This window comes from Pteronotus mesoamericanus, unplaced genomic scaffold (genome assembly GCF_021234165.1).
Source record: "Pteronotus mesoamericanus isolate MK-2021 breed Mesoamerican mustached bat unplaced genomic scaffold, CSHL_Meso_final contig_639, whole genome shotgun sequence".
Lineage (NCBI taxonomy): Eukaryota > Metazoa > Chordata > Mammalia > Chiroptera > Mormoopidae > Pteronotus > Pteronotus mesoamericanus.
This window is the reverse complement of record NW_026555223.1, coordinates 1,662,856-1,684,277: the sequence shown is the minus strand read 5'-3', so window position 1 is coordinate 1,684,277 and position 21,422 is coordinate 1,662,856. Positions and strand designations below refer to the sequence as shown.

Genomic DNA, 21,422 nt, shown 5'->3' with positions numbered 1-21,422 from the left:
GAGCCACTTAGACCCTGGCAGAGGTGAGCCCCGCCCATATCTCAAAACACGATTCAATGAGAAAAGTTTACCGAGATTGACTCTGTCGCTGCCCAATAGCAGTCGATGCCACGCCCTTCCGTGTACGTGATAGGCAGAACCAGCCAATCCCTGCCAGTATGACCCCCGGAAGCGGCAAGAGGCCGGATGCAGCGTGTCTGGGGCTCTCACTAGGGTCGGTGAGGTCGAAGGGATCTTAGAGCATCTCGAAAGCGCTCCGGTTCTCTGTTTCCCTTATTTTAGTATGCGGTGGGGGCTGGGGGGGGGGTGGTTGGGTCCCCAAGAGCTTACTTACCCAGAGAAAGGCATCAGAGGCATCAGAGGAAATTCCTTAAATTTAACCAGAAGGTCCCGAGAGCGGGAAGGGGAGGTTTTGGATCCTTGCCCAACTACAGCCACTTTCCACTACTCCCTTCTAACTTTCTTACCCCCTAATGCAGGAACGCTGCAGGCGGCGGAATGTCCTGGTCCGGCCTTCTCCGTGGCCTCAACACGTCCCTAAATTATGGTAAGTGAGGGTCTTGGGCTGTAGAGACGGGGCTGGATGAGGATTATCTCCTCCGGGACTTGTGTGCCTCTTCTGCAGAACCTAGGGAATCAGAGTTTTAAATCAAGGACGGTTGCGCAATGGGTTTTGGCGGAGCTCGGGGTGCAAAAGCAAGATGTGAGAAGTGGTTGCATTCAGGGCTACTTTGCGTCGGGTGAGTACCAGGAGTTTGGTTTAATTCTTTATTTCTTTAGTAACTGCTGTACTTGCTAAATACCACTGTAGCTGAGACATCCAAGCGAGACATTTAACTCAGTCATTCGGCTGATATTTTTCAAGAGCCTTATATGTGCCAGGCACTGAGTAGGACGCTTTATTTATGAACTTACTCCTTTTACAAACATTAAAGTGCTTCTCATGGGCCACACGCTTTGTGAGGTATTTCATTCGCTTACTTACTAGCCAAACCTTTATTAAGCACTTTCTGTTTGCCACTCACCAAGGATCACAAGGGTTCACCAAGGATCACAAAGCTGGGCAAAACAGGCCTGCACCCTGCCTGGGGAATCTGGGTTAGCTTAACATGCGGGTTTCATGGTAGCCTCTCACACATAGTACTCAGGAGGGAGACTTGATTATGGAGGGCACGGAGACACTAAGAGGTGAAGAGTCTTGCTAAAGAGCACACCACCAGGAAGAGACTTGTAGGACTGTCTCATCTCCTTTGAGGATTCTGCTGTAACTTGAGACAAAGGAGATGTGGAAATGGATAATAGGACCAGGACTTGCGCTGTATATAGAGGGGAGTTTGGGTGTGAAAGGGCATCCAGCTCTGGCTGGTGTGGCTCAGTGGGTTGAATGCTGGCCTGCAAACCAAAAGGCTGCAGGTTTGATTCCCAGTCAGGGCGCATGCCTGGGTTGTGGCCCAGGTTCCCCAGTCGGGGCATGTGAGAAACAACCGATAGAGGTATCTCTCACACATTCATGTTTCTTTCCTTCTCTTTCTCCCTCCCTTCCCCTCTCTCTGAAAAGTAAATAAATAAAATCTTAAAAGAAAAAGAGCCCTGGCTAGGGTGGCTCAGTAGATTGAGTGCCGGCCTGTGAACCAAAGGGTCATGGGTTCTATTCCCATTGTAGGGCACATGCCTGGGTTGTGGGCCGGGTCCCTGGTAGGGGGCACGTGAGAGGCAACTGCATATTGATGTTTCTCTCCAGCTCTTTCTCCCTCCCTTCCCCTCTCTAAAAATAAATAATTTTAAAAAAAGAAAGGGCATCCATGCCAGTGACAGTAGACTTAGGACTTCAAACCCTGGACTGGGAACTCTTAAGAGGGCATGGTCCAGGGCTGTCTCAGTCACCACTGGGTGTCCCCATTATTGGGGCCAAGACACAGTGAATGTTGAAGAGAATCCAGTTGTCTTTGAGTCTTCTTGCATCCTACATTCTAACCATGAGCAAATCCTGTGGGTCTGCCTTGGAAATATATTTCCTCCCTCCCTGCCTTTCCTCTTCCTAGAGTGCAGCTACACTGATCTCCTTCCTCTTCGTGTGTTTGGGGACACAGGCTGCAGCTGGGTGAACAAGGGGGTGAGTGGGGACACGAGGTCAAGGAAGTACCAGGGATAGACTGTGTGGGGCCTTGTGGGAGGACTTTGATTCTTACCCTGACTAAGATGGCCCCACAGGAGGGCTCTGAGAAGGGGGAGGATGTGATCTGCCCCAGGTGTCCACGGGGCCACTCTGGCTGCATGTCAGAGCAGATGGTAGGAATGGGAAGACCCAGGAGTGGAATGACACAGAAGAGGGTGGACAGGATACTAGCGGGTGCAATGGAGGAAGGGACAAGGTCTGCTTGAAAGTTGAACTGACAGGATCTGCTCACAGGGCATGGAAACGGGTGTGACAGGAGGAGGGTCACCTCCCTGGAATACCCCATAGTGGTGCTGTGGGGAGGGCACGAGTGAATGTACGTGTGATGTGTAGAACAGCAGGCGAACATTGTGAGCCTATTTACTTTTATTATTTTTAAACAGCATTAAAATTAATACTGTCCTGGCAGAATGAAATGAGTTACTCATGTAAAATGCATAAAGTAGAACCTGACACGTGGTGGATGCTCAATAAATGTTAGTTGTTACTACTGTTATCTATGAGTATGCCAAGATATACACAGGGATCTTGTAAAGTGGTTGAAACAGTGCCTAGAACACCAGAATTGAATTGTTATAACTGTTACCTGTTCATTGGGATAATAACCCCCCTCTTCCTTCCCGGTTGTGTCTCTCCAGGTCTAGCCCTGGTCCCACAGTTCTGGGCCACCCGCCCCATGGCCACCCTGAACCAGATGCACCGCCGAGGCCCTCCAAAGTGGCCATCGCCAAAACTGGGTCCCACAGAAGGCCGGCCACAGCTGAAGGGTGTAGTTCTGCGCACATTTATTCGTAAACCTAAAAAGCCCAACTCAGCCAACCGCAAGTGCTGCCGCGTGCGGCTCAGCACAGGCCGCGAGGCTGTCTGTTTTATCCCAGGAGAGGGCCACACCCTGCAGGAGCATCATGTCGTGCTTGTGCAGGGCGGCCGTACCCAAGACCTGCCCGGCGTCAAGCTCAAGGTTGTGCGTGGCAAGTATGACTGTGGCCATGTGCAGAAGAAGAAGTGACCACCAGGTGCATGGTGTGCTGGGGTTCACACAGAACAAGAACCTTTGTCTCTGGGTTCCTACAGTATCTTTGGGAAGCTAGGCCAGCTCTAGAAGCAGCTTGTCCTGGTTCAAATCCTGGTTTCACCTCTTCCATCAGGACCACCAATAATAGCCCATGGAGGTCCTGGGTGTGAATTAGAAAAAGGTGCCCCTCCACCAACACCCTTGGTGTCCATGTATAGAGTGTTGGTGCAAGAGTCGTCTTCTGCTGGGACAGTACACTGTACTGCCATCTAATGGGAAGGGGTTGCAATAAATACACAGACTCTGTGGTTGTGAGGAGTACAGCTTGCCCAGTGTTCACCTTCTGTGTGGTCTTGGCAACTGACATGCCCTCTGGGCCTCTGTTTCATCCTCTACCCACAGCATCCCCTTTGTTGGGTTTGGTGAACATTAGACACCCTGTGAACAAAGCACATGCGGATGGGTACTCTTTTAAATTTTGGAGTCTGATGGCAGCACTGAGACCTAGTTGCCCTTCTTGCTGGCCCTGGTCCCTGGACTAGGAAAGCCCCACCCTCATGTTCCTTCCTGAAAATGGCAGTAATTGTCATGGTGGCAATGAAGGGGCATCGAGAAAGATTGAATGGGGGTTGCTGCTGTGTAGGTGGGAGCTTCCCTTCTATGTTGTTCTCAGAATCACACACAATCTGGGTTCAAATCCTGCCTCTACCTCTTAGTTGTTCTGTGACTTTGGGTTTGTTACCCCCTTGGCGCCTGTTTCATCCCTTGGAAAATGGTTCTGAAAGTAATGCTGCCCTTACCTGATCTTATGCTTGGCCATGTTAGGTTTTAAGATTGGGAGATGTGCTTATATCCTTTTTTTTTTTTTATTTATTTAAAGGTTTTATTTTTAGAGGGGAAGGGAGTGAGAAAGAGAGGGTGAGAAGCATTGATTGGTTGCTTCTCATGTACCCTGACTAGAAACCAAAACTAACCAAGGCATATGCTATGACCGGGAATTGAACTGGCAGCCTTTCACTTTGTGGAACAATGCCCAACCGCCTGCGCCACACCAGTCAGGGTGGTCCTTATATCCTTGGGCTCTGGAGCCTGACTCAGGTACAAGTTCTGCCTATCCTACTTACTGGCCAGGTGACCTTGGGCAGATCATTACACTTGGCCTGTTTCCTCCTGGACTAAAAGGCATGAACCATTGAGGACTGGCATCAGAGCCGTTGGGTGCAGCCTTGTTGCTCACCTGTTTCCAGCACAGTGCTTAGCATACCTCCAAAGTTCTCACAATTGAGAACACTCCACAAGGCCTTTTAGGATCAGAGCAGGGGGCCGATAAGTGCACTGATTACAGACAAGTCCCCCATTATCTCACATTTCGCACCAATTTTACTGAGCTAGTTTGGTGGCTGTGCCCATCTGTGGAAACAGTGGAGGACATGAGGGGAGTGGGGACAGGAGAGCTTTCCTTCACGACATGCCCTGTTCCTGGAATTTGTATGCAAGTGGGCTAGGGTGGACAAAAGGAGGGTGTTGCCTTACAGGAGACAAGCTGCTCCCGAGGCAGAGGCAGGAGGTGTGGGTGGAGGGCACAGCGCAGACCTGGTCTCAGATTCTGTGAGAAAGTGCCAGTCTGGCCCAAAGGGGAGGTGCTGATGGGGCAGTGTCAGAGGGAGTCGCACAGGTCCCAGAGCTGAATCCCAGAGGCTCCCCCAAACAACAAAGGGTTTCTTTGATGCCCCTGTTGGTCCCTTCCAGGGCAGGCTTTTCTGACTGGCTTTTCTACCCCCTGCCAGCAATCAGCTTAACCCGGAAATGTACTAACAAAGGTCCTGTCCCAGGTTTTAGCAGCTTCCCCCGCATTAGCAATCCCGTTTTGGCCTTGGTTTTTTGACCCAATCTACCAGCTGATATCCACACATGAGAAAACAATTTGCAGACAAAGTAAAAGTCTCTCTTAATCCTTGATTCTTCTCCCTTCCACCCCATGGACTCAGGAAGCTGTGAATAGCTTGGTGAACAGCATGTGGGGTGCCATGCTGAAGCAGCAGCAAGTGGGGTTTGTTGGAACCTGGCTGGGAACAAGTCACATGGGCCCTCAGCTGCCCCTGGGCATATCCTCTGGCTCCCAGCTACAAAGCTGCCCTTGATTGGCAATGACGTCTGGCAGGTGGTAGTAGGTCCTGGAAGGCCTGATCGGGCTGGTGGTCTAGGACAGGCGGATCCTGACCCTCATGCTGGGGTGGGTCCCAAGCGTGCCGTAGTGCCCCACCCAGGAGCGTGTGTCTCCATACTGCTCAAAAGACATACTGGATGCTCTTGCCAAAGTTGGTGGAGACGTGAGAGACGTGCATGGGGAAGGAGAATGAAATGGTGAGGACCCGTGGGCTCTTGTTCTTCCAACTGGACTGATAATCCCCCCAGTCAGGTGCCACGTCCTGCTGTAGGTGCTGGGGATACAGTGGTGAGGAAAGCCCCGCAAAAACCCTGCCCTGGTAGAGCTGACCATCTAGTAGGGGACCCAGACACTGAAGATGGATAGTGGTAGGGGCAGAGGGAATTTTGCAGAATGGTGGGGTTGTGAAGTGAGTAAGCAAAGGCCCCACTGAAGTGACATTTGAGCAGGCACCTGAAGGAGGAGGAAGAGCCATGTGGTGATCTGGAGGAAGAGTGTTCCAGACGGGACCATCAGTGCAAAGGCCCTGAGGTAGGAGTGTGACTGGAGCACAGTGAGGGTGTAAGTAGGAAATGAGGTCAGGAAGGTAACTGACAGATGGCGTGGGGACTTTGGGCGACAAGAGGACTTTGGCTTCTGGCTTTTTAATCTCTTGAATTTTTTTTCTTGACCTAAGATTCACCCAACATAAACCATTTTAAACTGTACAATTGAAGTGTTTTTTAGTACATTCACAATGTTATGCAACCATCACCACTATCTAACTCTGGAACATTCTATGACCCCATTTATAAAAAACCCCCCTCATATCCATTAGCCATTCATTACTTCCAATTCCTTCTCCTAGCCCCTGGCAACCACTAATCCATCTGCTTTCGGTCTCTATGGCTTTGTTTATTCTGGACATTTCATCTAAAAGCAGTCCTACAATATGTGGCCTTCTGTGCCCGGTTTCTTTGATTTAATGTGCTGTTTTCAAGGTTCATCCATGTCGTAGCATGGATCTGGTACTTCATTTCCTTTTATAGCAGGATGTTAGGACTTTGGCTTTTTCTCTGAGTTGTAGCTATGGGAGGGTTACAAGCAGGAGAGAGCGGTGATCTGACTCTGTAATGGAGACGATTCTTGTTGGATGGCGAGAGACCAGGAACGGAAACAAGACCACCTGAATGGTTATTTTGAAAACAGGTGCGATCATTTTGACAGCACAGGCTGGGATGCCTTCCTGGGCTTGAATCAGGCCCTGCACACTTGAGTGTGACTCTGGGGCAGTCATGTGACCTCCTGTGTCTCAGTTTCCTCACCTCTAGAATGGGGATAGGTGCTCAGTAAATGTAGGTTGAACGACTAGTCTGTTGTACTAATGAAATGAAAAGGAAAACTCTTGGAACAGGGCCTAGGATATAATAAGGACTCTAGGATTGTTAGCTGTTACTATTACAGATATGCAGTGGTAAGACAAGCTGAGAAGGGAGTCTGAGCAGGGTGAGAGGTTAGCTTGCCTGGACCTACCTGTCAGCAGCCTCTCAGTCCACTGAAGGACTGGGTTGGGTGAGGCAGAGAACTTGACTACTTCGTTCTAGTACACATCCAGACGGAGCCGGTAGATGCAGCCGCAGTTCTCTCGGGCTCCCCACCTGCCGGGCAGCAGTGACCCTTGATGCCCCCCCCACACCCAATCTCTGGGTCGGGAGGAGGGAGGCTGGGGGCTGAGCCTCCCTGCACTTTGATCAGGTCAGGGCTGCATACAGCCACACTCTGCCTGGAGAGGTATCGGCCTGGTTCTAGGGGGAAGCGGCTGGGTGCTCCAAGAGCGGGGCCAGAGCCTGGGGGAGGAACCTGGATGCTTCTGGGGTGGATTCTAGAGACTGGATCAGGGGTGTGTGTGGCGGGGGAGGGGTGGGTGGAGGTGAGTATGGCGCTCTGGGAGAAACCATGACCTGGGGGACTGGACGAGGAGCCCCAGTATTTCTGGGGAGCCTGAGGGAGCAGGACTCTGGATGCTCTGGGGAGGAGTCAACTGCAGGGAAGAAGCTGGATTTTCTGTGGAGGAGCAAGAGCTGGAGGGAAGAGGAGTCTGAGTGCTTTGTGAAGGAGCCTAAGTGCTCTAAGAGGAGGGGCTCGTCAGGCGTGCAGGCTCTGAAGCCAGCCAGTACCTCTGGCCCAGCTCTGCCCCTTCTGAGCCTTGTTTTTCAGGGCACAATGCTCCCAACCCTTCTGAGGCCTTGGGTCCACAAGCCCTTAGGGTCAGGGCAGAGTTGCAGGTGATCATGGTGAAGTGGGTGAGGGGAGACACCTTGTTTCAGACTGAGCCAGGCCAGTCACTGGCCCCCATGTCAACAACAAACCCTGGCCTGCTGGGAAGATGGTGGGGAGCAGGGCAGAGTGGTGGCTCTGGGCTCACTGAGGCGTCACTTCCCCTCTCAGCCTCACAATGAAGGGGGCACAGGAACAGTGGCCAGCCCATGGCATCGGTGCGGGCATGAAATGAGTCCCTTTTGCAGAACTGCTGCCACCACCATTGGTTTTGGGGGCAGCTTGCCATTCTTCACTCACCAGTCAGCCACACATATCTCAATCTGGGCGCTGTCCAGCAGCTCCTGTCACACCCCTTCCATCAGCAGGTTCACAAGCTGCCTCTTGAAGCACAATCTGGGAAGGGGAGATGGTGCGAGGGGGAGGGCAGGTAGTGTGTGGAGCAGACAGCCACAGCTCCAAAAGTCATCTCTCAGAAGCTTCCTCTGACAACCATATCAAAGCAGTCTGAGAGGTTTGCTCTGTAGACAAGATGTGTGATGGGCTGGGTATCCCCATTGGCTGCTCACATCCTTCTGCCATTTTCCATTCTGTCCTGGATTCCGGGATGCAGGCCTGCCTCTGATATTTGTGGGGACCAGCACATGAGTACAAATGGAGGCCCACACTGAGCAGGGAATTCTGGGGCCTCCTACTAAAGTGTGGGGGCCCAAGGTCTGAGGTGGTATTGCTTGTATGGACTGGTTTCCTTTACCCTTCCTTCCTGTTGGGTCTGCCAATGGGAAGCTCCAGCAGAAGATAGAAGAGAAGAGAGTAAAATTGGGGTATTTAACCTCCTGGCTCCCTCCCAAGCAATCACCTGGGATTGCTGCGTCTGTCAACAAAAAGGCCCAGCTCCACAAGGGCCCTCTCCTCACAGCTTTCTCTGCCTTATATTTCAGTAAGTGTTCTTGCCCTTACTCATCAGGCCTAAGGGTGGTAATGACCCTTCTCCCCCTTTGTTACTAGCTCGGGGGTCATGTGATATCCCTTGTGGTCTGTCTACATCTTTGTAAACAACCCTTCTTCCATCACTTGAATATACCATAATATAGAAATAGTGTTGTACTGGAAGAACTGCTAAGTTGTCCAGTGGAACAGAACACAAGTGCTCAGGGATAGATGGAGGAAGAACTTCAAAAATGACAGAGGCAACACTGCCATTCCACGAGGGAGGGATGGGATCTTTAGTAGATGGAGTTGGGAAAATGGGCTCAATATATGGAGGAGTAGAACTAGATTCATAGTTAACAACACATTCAAAGGTGGATTACAGATCTAAATGTGAAAGATAAAATTGAGTTTACCAAAAGAGAGTATGAGAATATTGTTAGAATCCAAGGGTAGAAAAGGATCTTTTTAAGACAAAATGTCAGCCCTGCCTGGTGTGGCTCAGTGGATTGAGTGCCAGGGCCTGCGAACCAAGAGGTTGCCAGTTCAATTCCCCCATCAGGGCACATGCCTGGATTGCAGGCCAGTCCCCTGTTGGGGTGCGTGTGGGAGGCAACCCATTGATGTTTCTCTCACACATTGATGTTTCTCTCCTCTTCCTCCCTCCTTTTCTCTCTAAAAATATTTAAAAATTTTTCCAAAACAAATTCTAAAGCAAAAAAAGGAGAGATCAATTTGATCATATGAAAATAACAAAAAACACCATAGACAGAGTTAATACAGATGGTAGATGGAAACTTTTCCAATTTCTAGGATGAACAAGGGACAGCCATCTAGAATATACAAGAAATTCTTGTGTATCAAGAAGGCATTAGCCCTAATAGAAAATATGAACAGACAATTTACAAAAGAAGGAATCTGAGAAGCTAACAAGCATATGAAGAGATGCTTAATTCTTAGTAAATAAAAACCATGCAAATTAAAATTAAAACAGCAATGAGATATTACTTCACCCCAATATACTAGCAAGTACTAGTAGGCTGAATAATGCCATGTGAGAATGATTGACTATGGGGCAGGAGGATAAAGAAAATCAACCAACCAATCAGAAGTTCTGGAGCCAGATAACCTGGGTTCAAATCCTAGCTCCACCAGTCACTAGATGTTGGTAACCCTCTGTGCCTTATAGCAATGGAGATAACGATAGTATCTATGTCACAGGGTTGTTGCCAGGATTAAAAGAGTTATATGTAAAACATCTGTCAGAGAGTAAGTACTTTGCTTGTTGTGTTCTTGTTAATTTACTGTTTATGTGTTTAATGTCTCCCCCCACCCTACATCTGAAATGCAAATGGAAAAAAAACAAGTTTCCCGATTTTTCTGAATTTTCCTTTATCTTGACCTACAAAACACTGCCTGGTATATGGCGGGCCCTTAACAAATATTTGTTGACTGAATAAATGAGGGGAGGACAAAGGTGGGTGAAGGTCAAGATAACAGTGGTGTAGGGTCCCCCGTCCCCCACCCTCCTTTAAGCCCCTGCACCAGGGATCAAGGGCCACTCAATCGAAAGAAGTCACGAAACAGGTCTGGGAAGGAGCCCCCGGCCCAGCCATTCCCACCGTGTTCAACCTCCCAGCCTCTGAAGCCCTCTGTGTGATACAATGGGGTGACAAGGGATTCACCTGCCAGCTGTCCCAGTGGAGGGCCCACCATCTCTTCCCTCCTGCTTCTACTCTGGCCCCGCCTCCAAACAGCTGGCATTCCTAGTCCCACCCCACAATCACGGCACTCAGCTCTGCCCACCCACTCAGCTTCTCCTCAGTCCCACTCCGGGACGCTACCACACAGTTACTTCCTTCCGCGTCTTAACGACCCGGCTTGTCCCCTGGCTCCACTTCCTGATAGGTCCTCCTGCACTGGCCCCGCCCACTGGTTTAGGTCCTACGCCCCAAGGTCTTTCAAGGAGGCCTCATGTTTCTCTGCAAACTCCACCCCCACCAGCACCCAATCGGCTTCTCCCCAGCTCTCCTCTAGCTCCACCCTCTTTAGCTACGTCACGTCAAGTCCTGTCCAGGGAGTCTGCATTTCCCGCACTAGTGGTTCCCGACAGGCTTGGTCCCCTGGTTTCTTCTGTTGTCTTGTCTCGCCCATCCATTTTTTCTCCCTCTATTGCCCACAGCCTGGCCAGGTCCACCCAGTTTCCCAAGGGCCTCTACCTCAGCCACCCCCCCGCCCCCCGCTGACTCCCTGCCCTGACCCCGCCCCTGTCTTCTTAGCCTGGCAACACCCACTCATTTGGCCTCCTGGGTTCTCCACCCCTATATATGATATGTCCCTTCGGTCTGGTCTATGGTCTCCTCGGTAGACCCGGCCCCGCCCACCATTGTTTGGTCCTGCCCCCCAAACTCACGCTCCGCAGGAGCAGAAGATGAGATTGTGGCCCAGGGGCGCTCTCAGGCAGTAGCGAGCGAGGGCGCGGAGCGGGAATTCCTCCACATCCTGACTCTTGGGCGTGCAGCGCTAGGCTACCGCGTAGAGTGCGCGGCCCTCAGCGCTGCGGTCGTGAGCTAGCTGCAGCAGCCACACTGTGGGCGCATCCACAGCGTCGCGCCGCAGGCGGCACACTGAGCGGCAGCGTGTGACCAATGTGCGTGGCGGCACGTGGCTCAGCACCTGCACCAGCAATTCTGGGGGCAGCGCATCCAAGGCTATGGGCTTGTCCACGGGCAGCCGTCGCCGCGAGGGCCGGGCGCCCATCTTCAGTGGCTGGAATCCTGCAGGTTGAGAGGAGTTGGCGGGTCAGGGTAGTCTGGCCTTCCTCTAGTTCTTCCAGGACACAGGACCCCTGCGGCTTGATTGTTACCCCACCAGCTTTAATGGACAACAGGGGCACTGCCACAGCCTTGAAAACCAGGCACCTAATTCCTGCCAGCTGGCTGCGGTGTGAGACTGAGGGCGAAGGGCTCTCCCTCTTCGGCAAAAGACCGCTGGCCAGACCTACTCCACCAGGACTGTTAACCATGGCTTCCATCTCTGGCCGGTGCATTGTATTCATGTGCACTTTATATATGTGACCATAATCACACTGAAGACAGACCAGAAAAACCACCAGGAGGAAACCATTTCCATCCCATTGCTTAACCTGTCCCAAGTCCTCTGGCCTTTGGAACTCATGAACTACCTCAGTCTCTTCACTGAACATTCTTGTCACTTTCTTGCTCTAACCAGAACCCAGCTCTCCTGTGGTCCTTCCAAGTGGGTAAATCTTCTTGCTCCTTGGTGCTGCTTCCAGGCAACTCTCTGTCCTTCCCTAAAGTCCCCGACTATGAATCTCATCATCAGGGTAGATGGTACACACCCTGTGAACCATCTGCTAGCCCAGATCACTATTGCTCACTTCTCTACGATTTTAGCTTCAAGCTCACTGTCATTTCCCCTGCTCCTATCATTACTCCTGGTGATTTCCATACCCAGGTAAGTGATCCTTCCTTCTGCCACTCTGGACTCTCTGTTCCCTGACCTGGCCTCTTCTCAGCTCCCCCTCCTATGGTTGCCCTGAGACCTTGTCTCAATCACAGCCTCTTCAGAATTTCAGTCTCAGACATCTCTTTCCCACCCATCACCTCCCGTCTTTCCACTTCCCTCTCCCCAGAGTCCCAAATCCACACAATCCTTCCAAACCACCGTGATCTCCCATCCTAGGTGCTTACCTCCTTTTCACTTTCCCTCACTCCTCAAGTCCTCATTTCTTCCTAATTATTTACATTCTTTGATTAATCATTGAAAATACAAGGTTTGTCCAGAAGGGGGTCATAGTTTTCATTTGTTCCTCTCCACCACCCTGAAATGTGAAGGTCACCAATGATCCCCCTGGTGCTGAGCCAATAGTGCTGTTCAGTTCTCACTTTGCTTGACCTGTCAACAGCACCTGACACAGTGGGGTTACTCTCCCTACACTTGGCTCCAGGCCACCATACCCTTCTAGACCCCTCCCATCTGCCTGGTGGTTCCTAGTCAGCCTCCTTGGCTGTTCGTCCTCTTACCTCTAATATCTTGAAAAGTCAGGGTTCAGCCTTTGAAACTCTTCTATTCTCTATCACCACTCATTCCCTTGGGGGGTATTTCATCCATTCTCACCATCTCTCACCCAGACCACCTCTCTCCCTGCATCTTTCCCCAAATGTCTGTTCCTCACAGGCAGCCAGATCAGGCGTGAACACCTGCATCAGGTCCTGTCTTTCCCTGCTCAGAGCCCTCCTGTGGCTCAATCTGACTCAGGGTAAAGGCAAAGTCCTCACTGTGGCCCACAAGGCCACACATGATCTGCTCCCCTCATCTCCTTGCCCTCGTCTCTCACCCACTGACCTGCCACACCAGCCTCCATACCTCAGGGCCTTTGCATGGGCTGTTTGCTCCACATGGATCCAGAAGATTTTTTTTTTTGCTCACCCCTGTACCTCCTTCAAGTCTTTGCTCAAATATGAACTCTCTGAAACCTTCCCTGACCACCTTATTTATAATTTCAGAGCCTCATGACCACAACCTACTCTCCACCTTTCTTCATTTTATACTTCTTTCAAACTTTTTTCACTTTCTAACACCCCATACCTAAGTATGTATAATTTACTTAATATCTTCTTTCTTGTCTGTCTCCCTCACCACATTGTAATTGTCATGAGGGCAGACCTGTTGTTTCCTTTGCACAAAACATACCACAGTGTCCATGCCAGTGCTCAGCAAAGAAGGATTAAATGAATCATCACACTAGAAACCCACTACATGGATGAGAAAACTGAGGCACGGTGAGGTGAAACACCTTTATTCAACAAGAACTCAGTGATTAGCTGAAGACCTAGTCAGAAAATCATTTCATTTCCTCATCATGGGCAGAACAGCCAAGTAATATAAGCCTTATGCATGGATTCAAGTCTCAGCTATGTTTTCTGCTAGTTACATGACCAAGGGCACTTCACTTAATCTCTGGGTGCCTCAGTTTCCTCTTCTGAAAATGGGGATATTAACAGCACCTACTTCTTAGGATTGTGATAATGAAATGGGATAATGTCACAGGTGGGATCACCAAGAACCTGGTTACCTGTGCCCACCTGTGGCAGTAATACTTGTAAAATGCTTAAGTAAAATCACTGGTGTCTCATAAATAAGAATGCTATTAATTTAATATTAAGCATTAAATTATATTTGTTGCTATTATTATAATGCATCATAAAAAATGATCAGCCACCATTTAGTGATGATACTTCCATCTGGTGACATTTATTGGACCCTTATTAAGCCACTGTGCTTAACATTTAAGCTGGATCATCTTACTGTGTCCCTTCATCTTGTTTTAATGGCTAAAACGATCCTTGGAGGTTGCCCTGGGTTAAGAGGCTGTAATGATCTAATGCTTGTACTGTTACTTAATGCCATAAGTGCTTGATTTATGTCAGGTGTTAAGATTTTTAAATAAATTGATTAAGTTCTGGTTAAGAAATAAGCCTGTCTCAGGCAAGTGGTCTGTGGACATGGCAAGAAGTCTGATACCTCTTCACCGCCACTACAGAGCAGCTGTGGAGACAGGCTTTAGAAAATAGAGTGCGCTTTTCCCCAGGTGGTTATTAGTTACATTAAGCTCTGGCGGGGTAGTTCAGTTGGCTAGAGCGTTGTCCCAATTCACCAAGGTTTCAGGTTCTATCCTCTGTGGGGGCACATACAGTCATCAACCAATAAATGAATAAATAAGTGGGACAAAAAACAATGTTTGTTTCATTCTCTCCTTTCCTCTCTCTCTTTCTAAAATCAGTGAAAAAAAAATTAGCCTTCTGGTCAAGATGGTGGCATAGTAGACACAGCTCACCTCTTCTCACAACCACATCAAAATTACAACTAAAATATAGAACAACCATCACTCAGAACGGTCAGAAAACAAGCTGAATGGAAGTCTGATAACTACAAAATCGAGTTGAATGGAAGTCTGACAACTACCAAATTAAAGAAACCACATCCATCCAGACTGGTAGGAGGGGTGCAGACACGGAACGAGCTAGTTCCACATCCACATGTGGTGCATAAAAATTTGGGAGAGATACCTTGGGAGTGAAGAGTCCCAGCCCCACACCAGGCCCCCAAGCCCAGGGTTCCAGTGCCAGGAAGATAAGTCCCCACAATTTCTGGCTGCAAAAACCAGCAGGGATTGGATCAGTGGAAGAAACTGCTGGAGCCCCAAAAAGTTCCTCTTAAAGCACCCACACATGTACTCACCTACTTAGACTCACTCCCTCTGAGCTCCAGCAGTGGGGTGGCAACATGAAAGGCACCAGTGGTGCACAGGGAGAAGCTGAAGTGTTTGGCATCAAGGCAAGCTGAGCAGAGGCCATTGTCCCTTTATGAAAACCTCCCCCAACAGAGCCAGTAAGCTGGTGCCATACCTGAGACTCCATCAACCTGGCTAACACTGTTTGACCTGCCTTAGAGATCCCCAGAGACTCTGCCCCACTCAACTTAAGGGCCAACCCAAGCTGCTTTTCCATATGAATGGCTGGTCATGGTTCATGCTTCACAACTTCCTAAATTCTATGAAACAAGCAACAGCTGGCTTCAGTGAGCCCCAGGCCCGGCACTAGCAGTAGCCAGATTAGATTCGCAGTTTGGCTTCACCTAGGAATCTCCAAGCCCAGTACAAGTAAGTAGCAGCCACCTCAGACACTTTACAGTTTAGGCAGGGCAGGGTGGCCCCAGGCAAAACAAAGGAGGGGCCTGACCTTGGCCTGCACCACCCAGGAAACCCTAGGGCCAGTGCACCCAGTGGACAGCTACAGACCATGTTGGAGCACCAGCACCTCAGCCCCTGCATAGCTGATCCTCCACGGAGGGCTGGACATTGGTCACAGCCAGTCCTTGCAGCTGACTGACCTGGGTAAATCCCTCCCATTGATCTGCCAACAGCAACCAAGGCTCAACTATAAGAGGAAGGTGTACTCAGCCCACACAAATGACGCACCCTGAGTACACAGCTTGGGTGATGCAGAGGCTGTGCCACTGGACCCTACAGGACACCTATTACCTTAGGCCTGACTACCAAGATGGGGAGTCATAGCAGCTCTGCCTAATACATAGAAACAAACACAAGGAGGCTGCTAAAATGAGGAGAGAGAGAAACATGGCCCAAATGAAAGAACAGGTTAAAGCTCTAGAAAAAGAACTAAATAAAATGGAGATAAGCAATATATCAGGTGAAGAGTTCAAAACATTCGTTAAAAGGATGCTCGAGGAACTTAGTGAGGACCTCAACAGCATAAAAAAGATCCAGTCAGAAATGAAGGATACACTAATTGAAATAAAAACAATTTATAGGAAATCAGCAGTAGAGTGGATGAAACTGAGAATCAAATCAATGATTTGGAACATAAGAAAGCACAAAACAACCAATCAAAACAATAAGAAGAAAAAATAATCCAAAAAAAATGAGGACACTGTAAGCAGCCTCTGGGACAACTTCGAGAGGTCCAACAGTCACATCATAGGGGTACCAAAAGGAGAAGAGAAAGAATAAGAAATTGGAAGTCTATTTGAAAAAAATAGTGAAAGAAAACTTCTCTAATTTGGTGAAGGAACTAGACACACAAGTCCAGGAAGCACACAAAGTCCCAAACAAGATGAATGCAAAGAGGCCCAAGACACTCTAAGACATATCATAATTAAAATGCCAAAGGTTAAAGATAAGAGAGACTCTTAAAAGCAACAAGAGAAAAGCAGTTAGTTATCTCCAGGGGATTCCCATAACACTGTCAGCTGATTTCTCAAAAGAAACTTTGCTGACTAGAAGGGATTGGAAAGAAATATTCAAAGTCATGAAAAGCAGGGACCTACAGGCAAGATTGTTCTACCCAGGAGAGCTATCATTTAGAATTGAAGGACAGATAAAGAGCTTCCCAGACAAGAAAAAACTAAAGGAGGTCATCATCACTAAACTATAATTACATGAAATGTTAAAGGGACTTATTTAAGAAAAAGAAGATCAAAAAAATAAAATGGCAAAAAATACAAATCTATCAACAATTGAATCTAAACAACAAACTAAGCAAACAAGAACAACAGGGACACAATTCTGGATATACAGAATGTTTTGATGGCTGCCAGATGGGGGTGGGGGGTGGGGGAGGATGGGTGAAGAGGTGAGGGGATTAAGAAGTACAAATAAGTAATTACAGAATAGCCATGGGGATGTAAAGTACAGTAGAGGAAATGAGTCGCCGAAGAACTTATACTCATGACCCGTGGACATGAACAGCGGTGGTGGGGAGTGCCTGAGGGAGTGGGGGGTGCTGGGTGGGTGAGGGGCAAAGGGGGCAAAATCAGGACAACTGTAACAGCATAATCAATAAGGTATAATTTAAAGAAATTAGCAGAAATTTACAAGCAAATCCACCACAGGCCCCCAAGCCAAGACAAGTGGAAAACTGAGAGAGCTTAACAAACTGGCCAATTTACAGCCAGATACAGAAGGTCACCTCCCTAGAGGTAACATCCAGGCTCAGTTATATTTCAGTTTCAGGCCCAGAAAAGCAGCAAAACAAGATGGGCAATGCCTGGACCAGATGCAATGACTAATGACCCCCTTCCCTGACACTTGACCAATCAGCAGTGGGAGATCAAAACCCTGAAAGAGCCACCTGAAAAACTGATGAATATTCTGTTAAAACCCTCCCTTGAGACTGTAACCAAACAAAAAACAAGGTTTGGCTACTGTTGCCACAAAAGCCAAACTTGTGAGGACAATGCTGGTACAAAAGGAAAGAGATTTTATTTGGGTGCTGTACTACCTGGGAGAATGGCAGATTCCCATCTCAAAGACCATTTCCTTTCTGTTATGGAAAAAGTCCAACTGTCCTCAGCAAGGCCAAGACAAAAGCCAGTGTTGAGGTTCTACTCTATTTTAAAGTACAGTTCCTTGGAGCCCACATGGGGATGCTAAGCAGTGTTAGTCCCCAGTCCCCATCCTGGTAGCTTAGCTTGTTCCTGGCTGCTGTCCATTTCAGGCTCCCTCCTGGAGCTTGTGCGCTAAGCCCGCATGGCCATGGGTCATGCAGCTGCCAGGGCCATATGATTGTGCGCTCCCAGGTGAGAGAGTGTGCGAGCATTATGGCAAGTGCATCACCAGTTGGGCAAGAGAGTGAGAGAGAGACTCCCTCCTGGAGCCTTAGCAGCCTTAGCAGCCACGTGGCCCATGGAGAGAACAGGTAAGCACACCATGTAAAGGCAGGTCATGAGCAAGAGTGACAGAATCTTTGTTCCCCTGGGATTATATTAGTTTGGGTGTGGGATGGACAAGGTGCTTTTTCAAAATGCGCCATCAACTTCCCAAACTTCTGTGTACTTCAGGTGGGTCCATCCCCCAACCTATCTCTTCTTTCCCCAGGTTAGACTGACAGGCCTCTTTGGTCCAGCACCTCCCCCATGCTATTTTGACTTCTATGGAACATCTGCCTGCCTTCCCCTAGTCCCTCCCCCAAACTAGTCCCTGAAGTGGCAGGGGGAAGGGCTTTTCCTATCCAATCATCTTGCTAGCTTTTTGTGCACTCGGTGTAAGAAACTCCCATTTCCTCCATCTTGGCTAATGGAGGAATCTTCCTGATGCCTTGACTGACTCTTTTATGATAACAAGGCCTCCCTTAAAATTCTTGCCTGTGGGAGAGATAAAAACCTCAAGACAAGGGACCCGGCATGCGTTGTCCCTCTGGGGAGCAGCCAGTACCATTCCTTCCCCTCCTTCTTCCTCGATAGGCATGCATCTCCTAAACTCTAAGGGACCCCACCAGACTTGCAAGGAGGGGAGCAATGGGCAGTGGTATCTTGTCCTAGGCTAACCCCTTGAACATATCTCCATGGCCCCCTTTTCTCTGTCCAGTGAGCTAAGGCAGCCCAGACTGTTGCTTCTTCTCTGCTAAGTCCTTTTTTTATTTCACTTTCCCCAGCCTTAATAAATGTACCCTCTTAGTCACCTGGACTCACGTTGTGAACTCTTTCCTGCACAAGTCAAGAACCCACACGCTACTGGCCGGCCCTAAGCAGACCCACTCAGGGCCAGGCTCCCTGCCTGCTAACAGAATAAGGGAAACTGAGACAACATAATTAAATAAGGCCAAACAATTTGAGCAATTTACAGCCAGTTAATGAATCACAAGGTTTTATCTTCTCTAACCAAGACTACTGAGGAGCACATGGTTTACATATTACAGACAGGCCCGGGGCAGAACAGCTTCGGTCCTGGTCCCCCTTCAATAATGTCCTTTAAAAATAAAAACAAGCAGATAAATAACCCTAATTCCTTTATAGCACACATTCTGATGAATCAACACACCAAAGGACACATCTGAAAAGCTAATATTCTGTTAAGACCCTGCCCTGAGACCTTCCCTAGGATTCCTGCCAAAAAAATGATAAAAAGCCTCAAGATGAAGAATTGGCAGTGGGCTTTCCCTCCTGAGAGCTCACCCACACCTTTCCCTTCCCCTACTTCTTCCCCCAAAGGCATGCATCTCCTAAACTCTAAGGGACCAGACAGGACTTGCAGCTATGAGAGCAATGGGCAGTGGCAGCTCGTCCCAGGCTTACCCCCTGAACTTGTCCCCAAGGCCCCTTTTTCTCTCACTTTCTCTTTCCTGTTGCTTCTTCTACCTTATGTTCTTCCTTTGTTTCACTGTTCCCAGCTTTAATATACACACTCAAAATCACCTGGACTTGTGTTGTGAAATCTTTCCTACATGAAGTCAAGAACCCACATACTACTAGCGGGTCTGAGGCAGACCCGCTCCGGGCCCAGATCTTATCTGGTAACATAAGAACCTTCAAGTGATGCATGTTATGAGCCCTGAGTCTATAAAACACTTGTTCGGGATGCTCTGCTGAGAGCCACGAGGTGCCATGTAGCCACTGTGTCCACATGGCTGCATGCCAACAACTGACTGGGTCATATGGGACACGTGAGGCATAGCACTGACTGCTGCCCAGTGTTCAGGAGCATGTTTGGCAGGGAGGTTATTTTATGGTTGTCACAATGACTGGGGGATGCTACTGGTACTCAGTTTCCAGGGACCCATGAGGTCACGGCAGACCATATCTTCTCAAAATGGCTGTAATAGCACATCCTCTCTGACATGCTCTCCCTGGACTTAATCCCTCTCCAGTAAGAAGTAGAGTGGATCCCTTCCTTTGACATGGACAGGCCTTTATGACCACAGAAATGACATTGCCAAGGGATTTCCAAAACCATACTGTAACAGAGATTCTACCTCTGCCTGACTCTCTCTGATGTGTGCTCAGGAGCCAAGTCCAGTGGCGCGCTGCTAAATGGTTAACAATTAGCTCTCTGCAGGGGAGGGGTGAGGGAGAAGTCTAGGTCTGTAAGTTTGCTGATTTCTGTGGTGTAAACAAACTGATCATAGTCGACTGCTAACTACCAAGGTGAAGTGCCTAAACGGTGGGGGTGGAAAGAGTTGCCCCAAATCCACTTGAGCTGGTGGGAACTGTTCCAGCACACCACGGCTTGGGTTACCACTTAAATTTGGTTGCCCTGAAGTCACCATACTGGAGAGACCACATGAAGAGGGAGAGAAACGCCTAGAGAGCCCCAGCTGGTTGACTTCCCATTCCAGGTGCTTTAGATAAGTTATCAGATGACCCAGCTCCAACCACTGTCTGGTGGCAACTGCCCCTGAGAACTGCTTAGCTGAGCCACGTCTCTTTCCATAAGAAATAATAATAGAATAAAGGTTATTGTTTAAGTCACTAGGTTTTAAGTGGTCTGTTATGCAGCACTAGCTAAATGGAATGAGGTTCAGCGACCTGCACTGTAAGTCACTGGTACCCCTACAGAGAGCTGCCCTCAGTGCGAGGAGCCCTGACTGTAAATGTGCACCAAACGGGGTTCAAATCCTGATTCCCTACTTTCTATCTGTGTGATATGGGGCCAAAAAAAAGTCTCCTTTGAGACTAGTAAATGTAATTCAGGAATAGCATGTTTTGTTGTTTGTTTGTTTTTATTTTAATTTATTTTTTCAAATACATTTGTCTCTGCCTCCCCCCCACCACTTTCCCTTGCCCCCTCCCTCCTTCCCTCCCTCAGCTTTTCCCCTTTGGTTTTGTCCATGAGTCCTTGCTATATGTTCCTTGACTTGCCCCTTCCCTTTCTTTTCCCCGCCCCCCCTCCCTCCTTCCCTCTTGTCTCTGTTGATTTCTTTTCCTTTCAGTGTTGCTGGTCTTATTTGCCTTGCATCTTTGCATTGTTGATTAGGTTCCGCTTATAGGTGAGATCATATGGTATTTGTCTTTCGCCCCCTGGCTTATTTCGCTTAGCATAATGCTCTCCAGTTCCATCCACGCTGTTTAGTAGTTCTTTTTTTCTTTCTGCTGCATAGTATTCCATTGTGTATATGTACCATAACTTTTTGATCCAATCATCTACTGATGGGCATTTAGGTTGCTTCCAACACTTGGCTATTGTTAATTGTGCTGCTATGAACATTGGGGTGCATAGGTTCTTTTGCATTGGCGTTTTGGTGTTCTTAGGGTTTGTTTGTTTTTAAACGATGCTGTTTTAAAGTACTGACTACTGTTTCTGGGGGTTATTTTGGCTTTTTTTATAATCAGAAATATTTCTTTTTTGGTTGTTCTTACTTGTTGCCTGTTTTATGGGCAACATTTAAAAAAAACTGTGGTAAAGTTCAGATAACAAAATTTACTATCTTGACCATTTTTAAGTGTACAGGTCAGTGGTTCTAAATACATTTACAATGTGTGTGCTACCGCTCCAGAGCTCTTTTCATCTTTTGAAACAATAGTTCCTCATTGTCCCTTCCCTCCTGCCCTCAGTAACC

General features: G+C 48.6%; 1 protein-coding gene and 1 pseudogene across 3 annotated transcripts; one reads left to right on the top strand and one right to left on the bottom strand.

Annotated features, from left to right (window-relative positions):
• Positions 1-161: 161 nt before the first annotated feature.
• Positions 162-4,755, top strand: MRPS12 (mitochondrial ribosomal protein S12). 3 transcript variants are annotated; one of them, XM_054580866.1, is made up of 3 exons: positions 162-214; positions 480-547; positions 2,815-4,755. In XM_054580866.1, exons 2-3 carry the CDS (start codon positions 499-501, stop codon positions 3,183-3,185), a joined length of 420 nt encoding a protein of 139 aa, XP_054436841.1. In that variant the 5' UTR covers positions 162-214; positions 480-498; the 3' UTR covers positions 3,186-4,755. The 3 variants fall into 3 exon arrangements, with proteins under 3 accessions (XP_054436841.1, XP_054436843.1, XP_054436842.1); XM_054580868.1 differs by having other exon boundaries at positions 187-259; XM_054580867.1 differs by having other exon boundaries at positions 187-281.
• Positions 4,756-5,248: 493 nt separating this feature from the next.
• Positions 5,249-21,422, bottom strand: part of LOC129076712 (F-box only protein 17-like) — a 29,268-nt pseudogene continuing 13,094 nt past the window's right edge.

Excerpts from the sequence above, each read along its gene's own strand:
- MRPS12 (XM_054580866.1), top strand. The coding sequence starts at position 499 with ATGTCCTGGTCCGGCCTTCTCCGTGGCCTCAACACGTCCCTAAATTAT. Across the intron at positions 548-2,814 it reads CAACACGTCCCTAAATTATG|GTCTAGCCCTGGTCCCACAG; the intron begins GTAAGTGAGGGT and ends GTGTCTCTCCAG.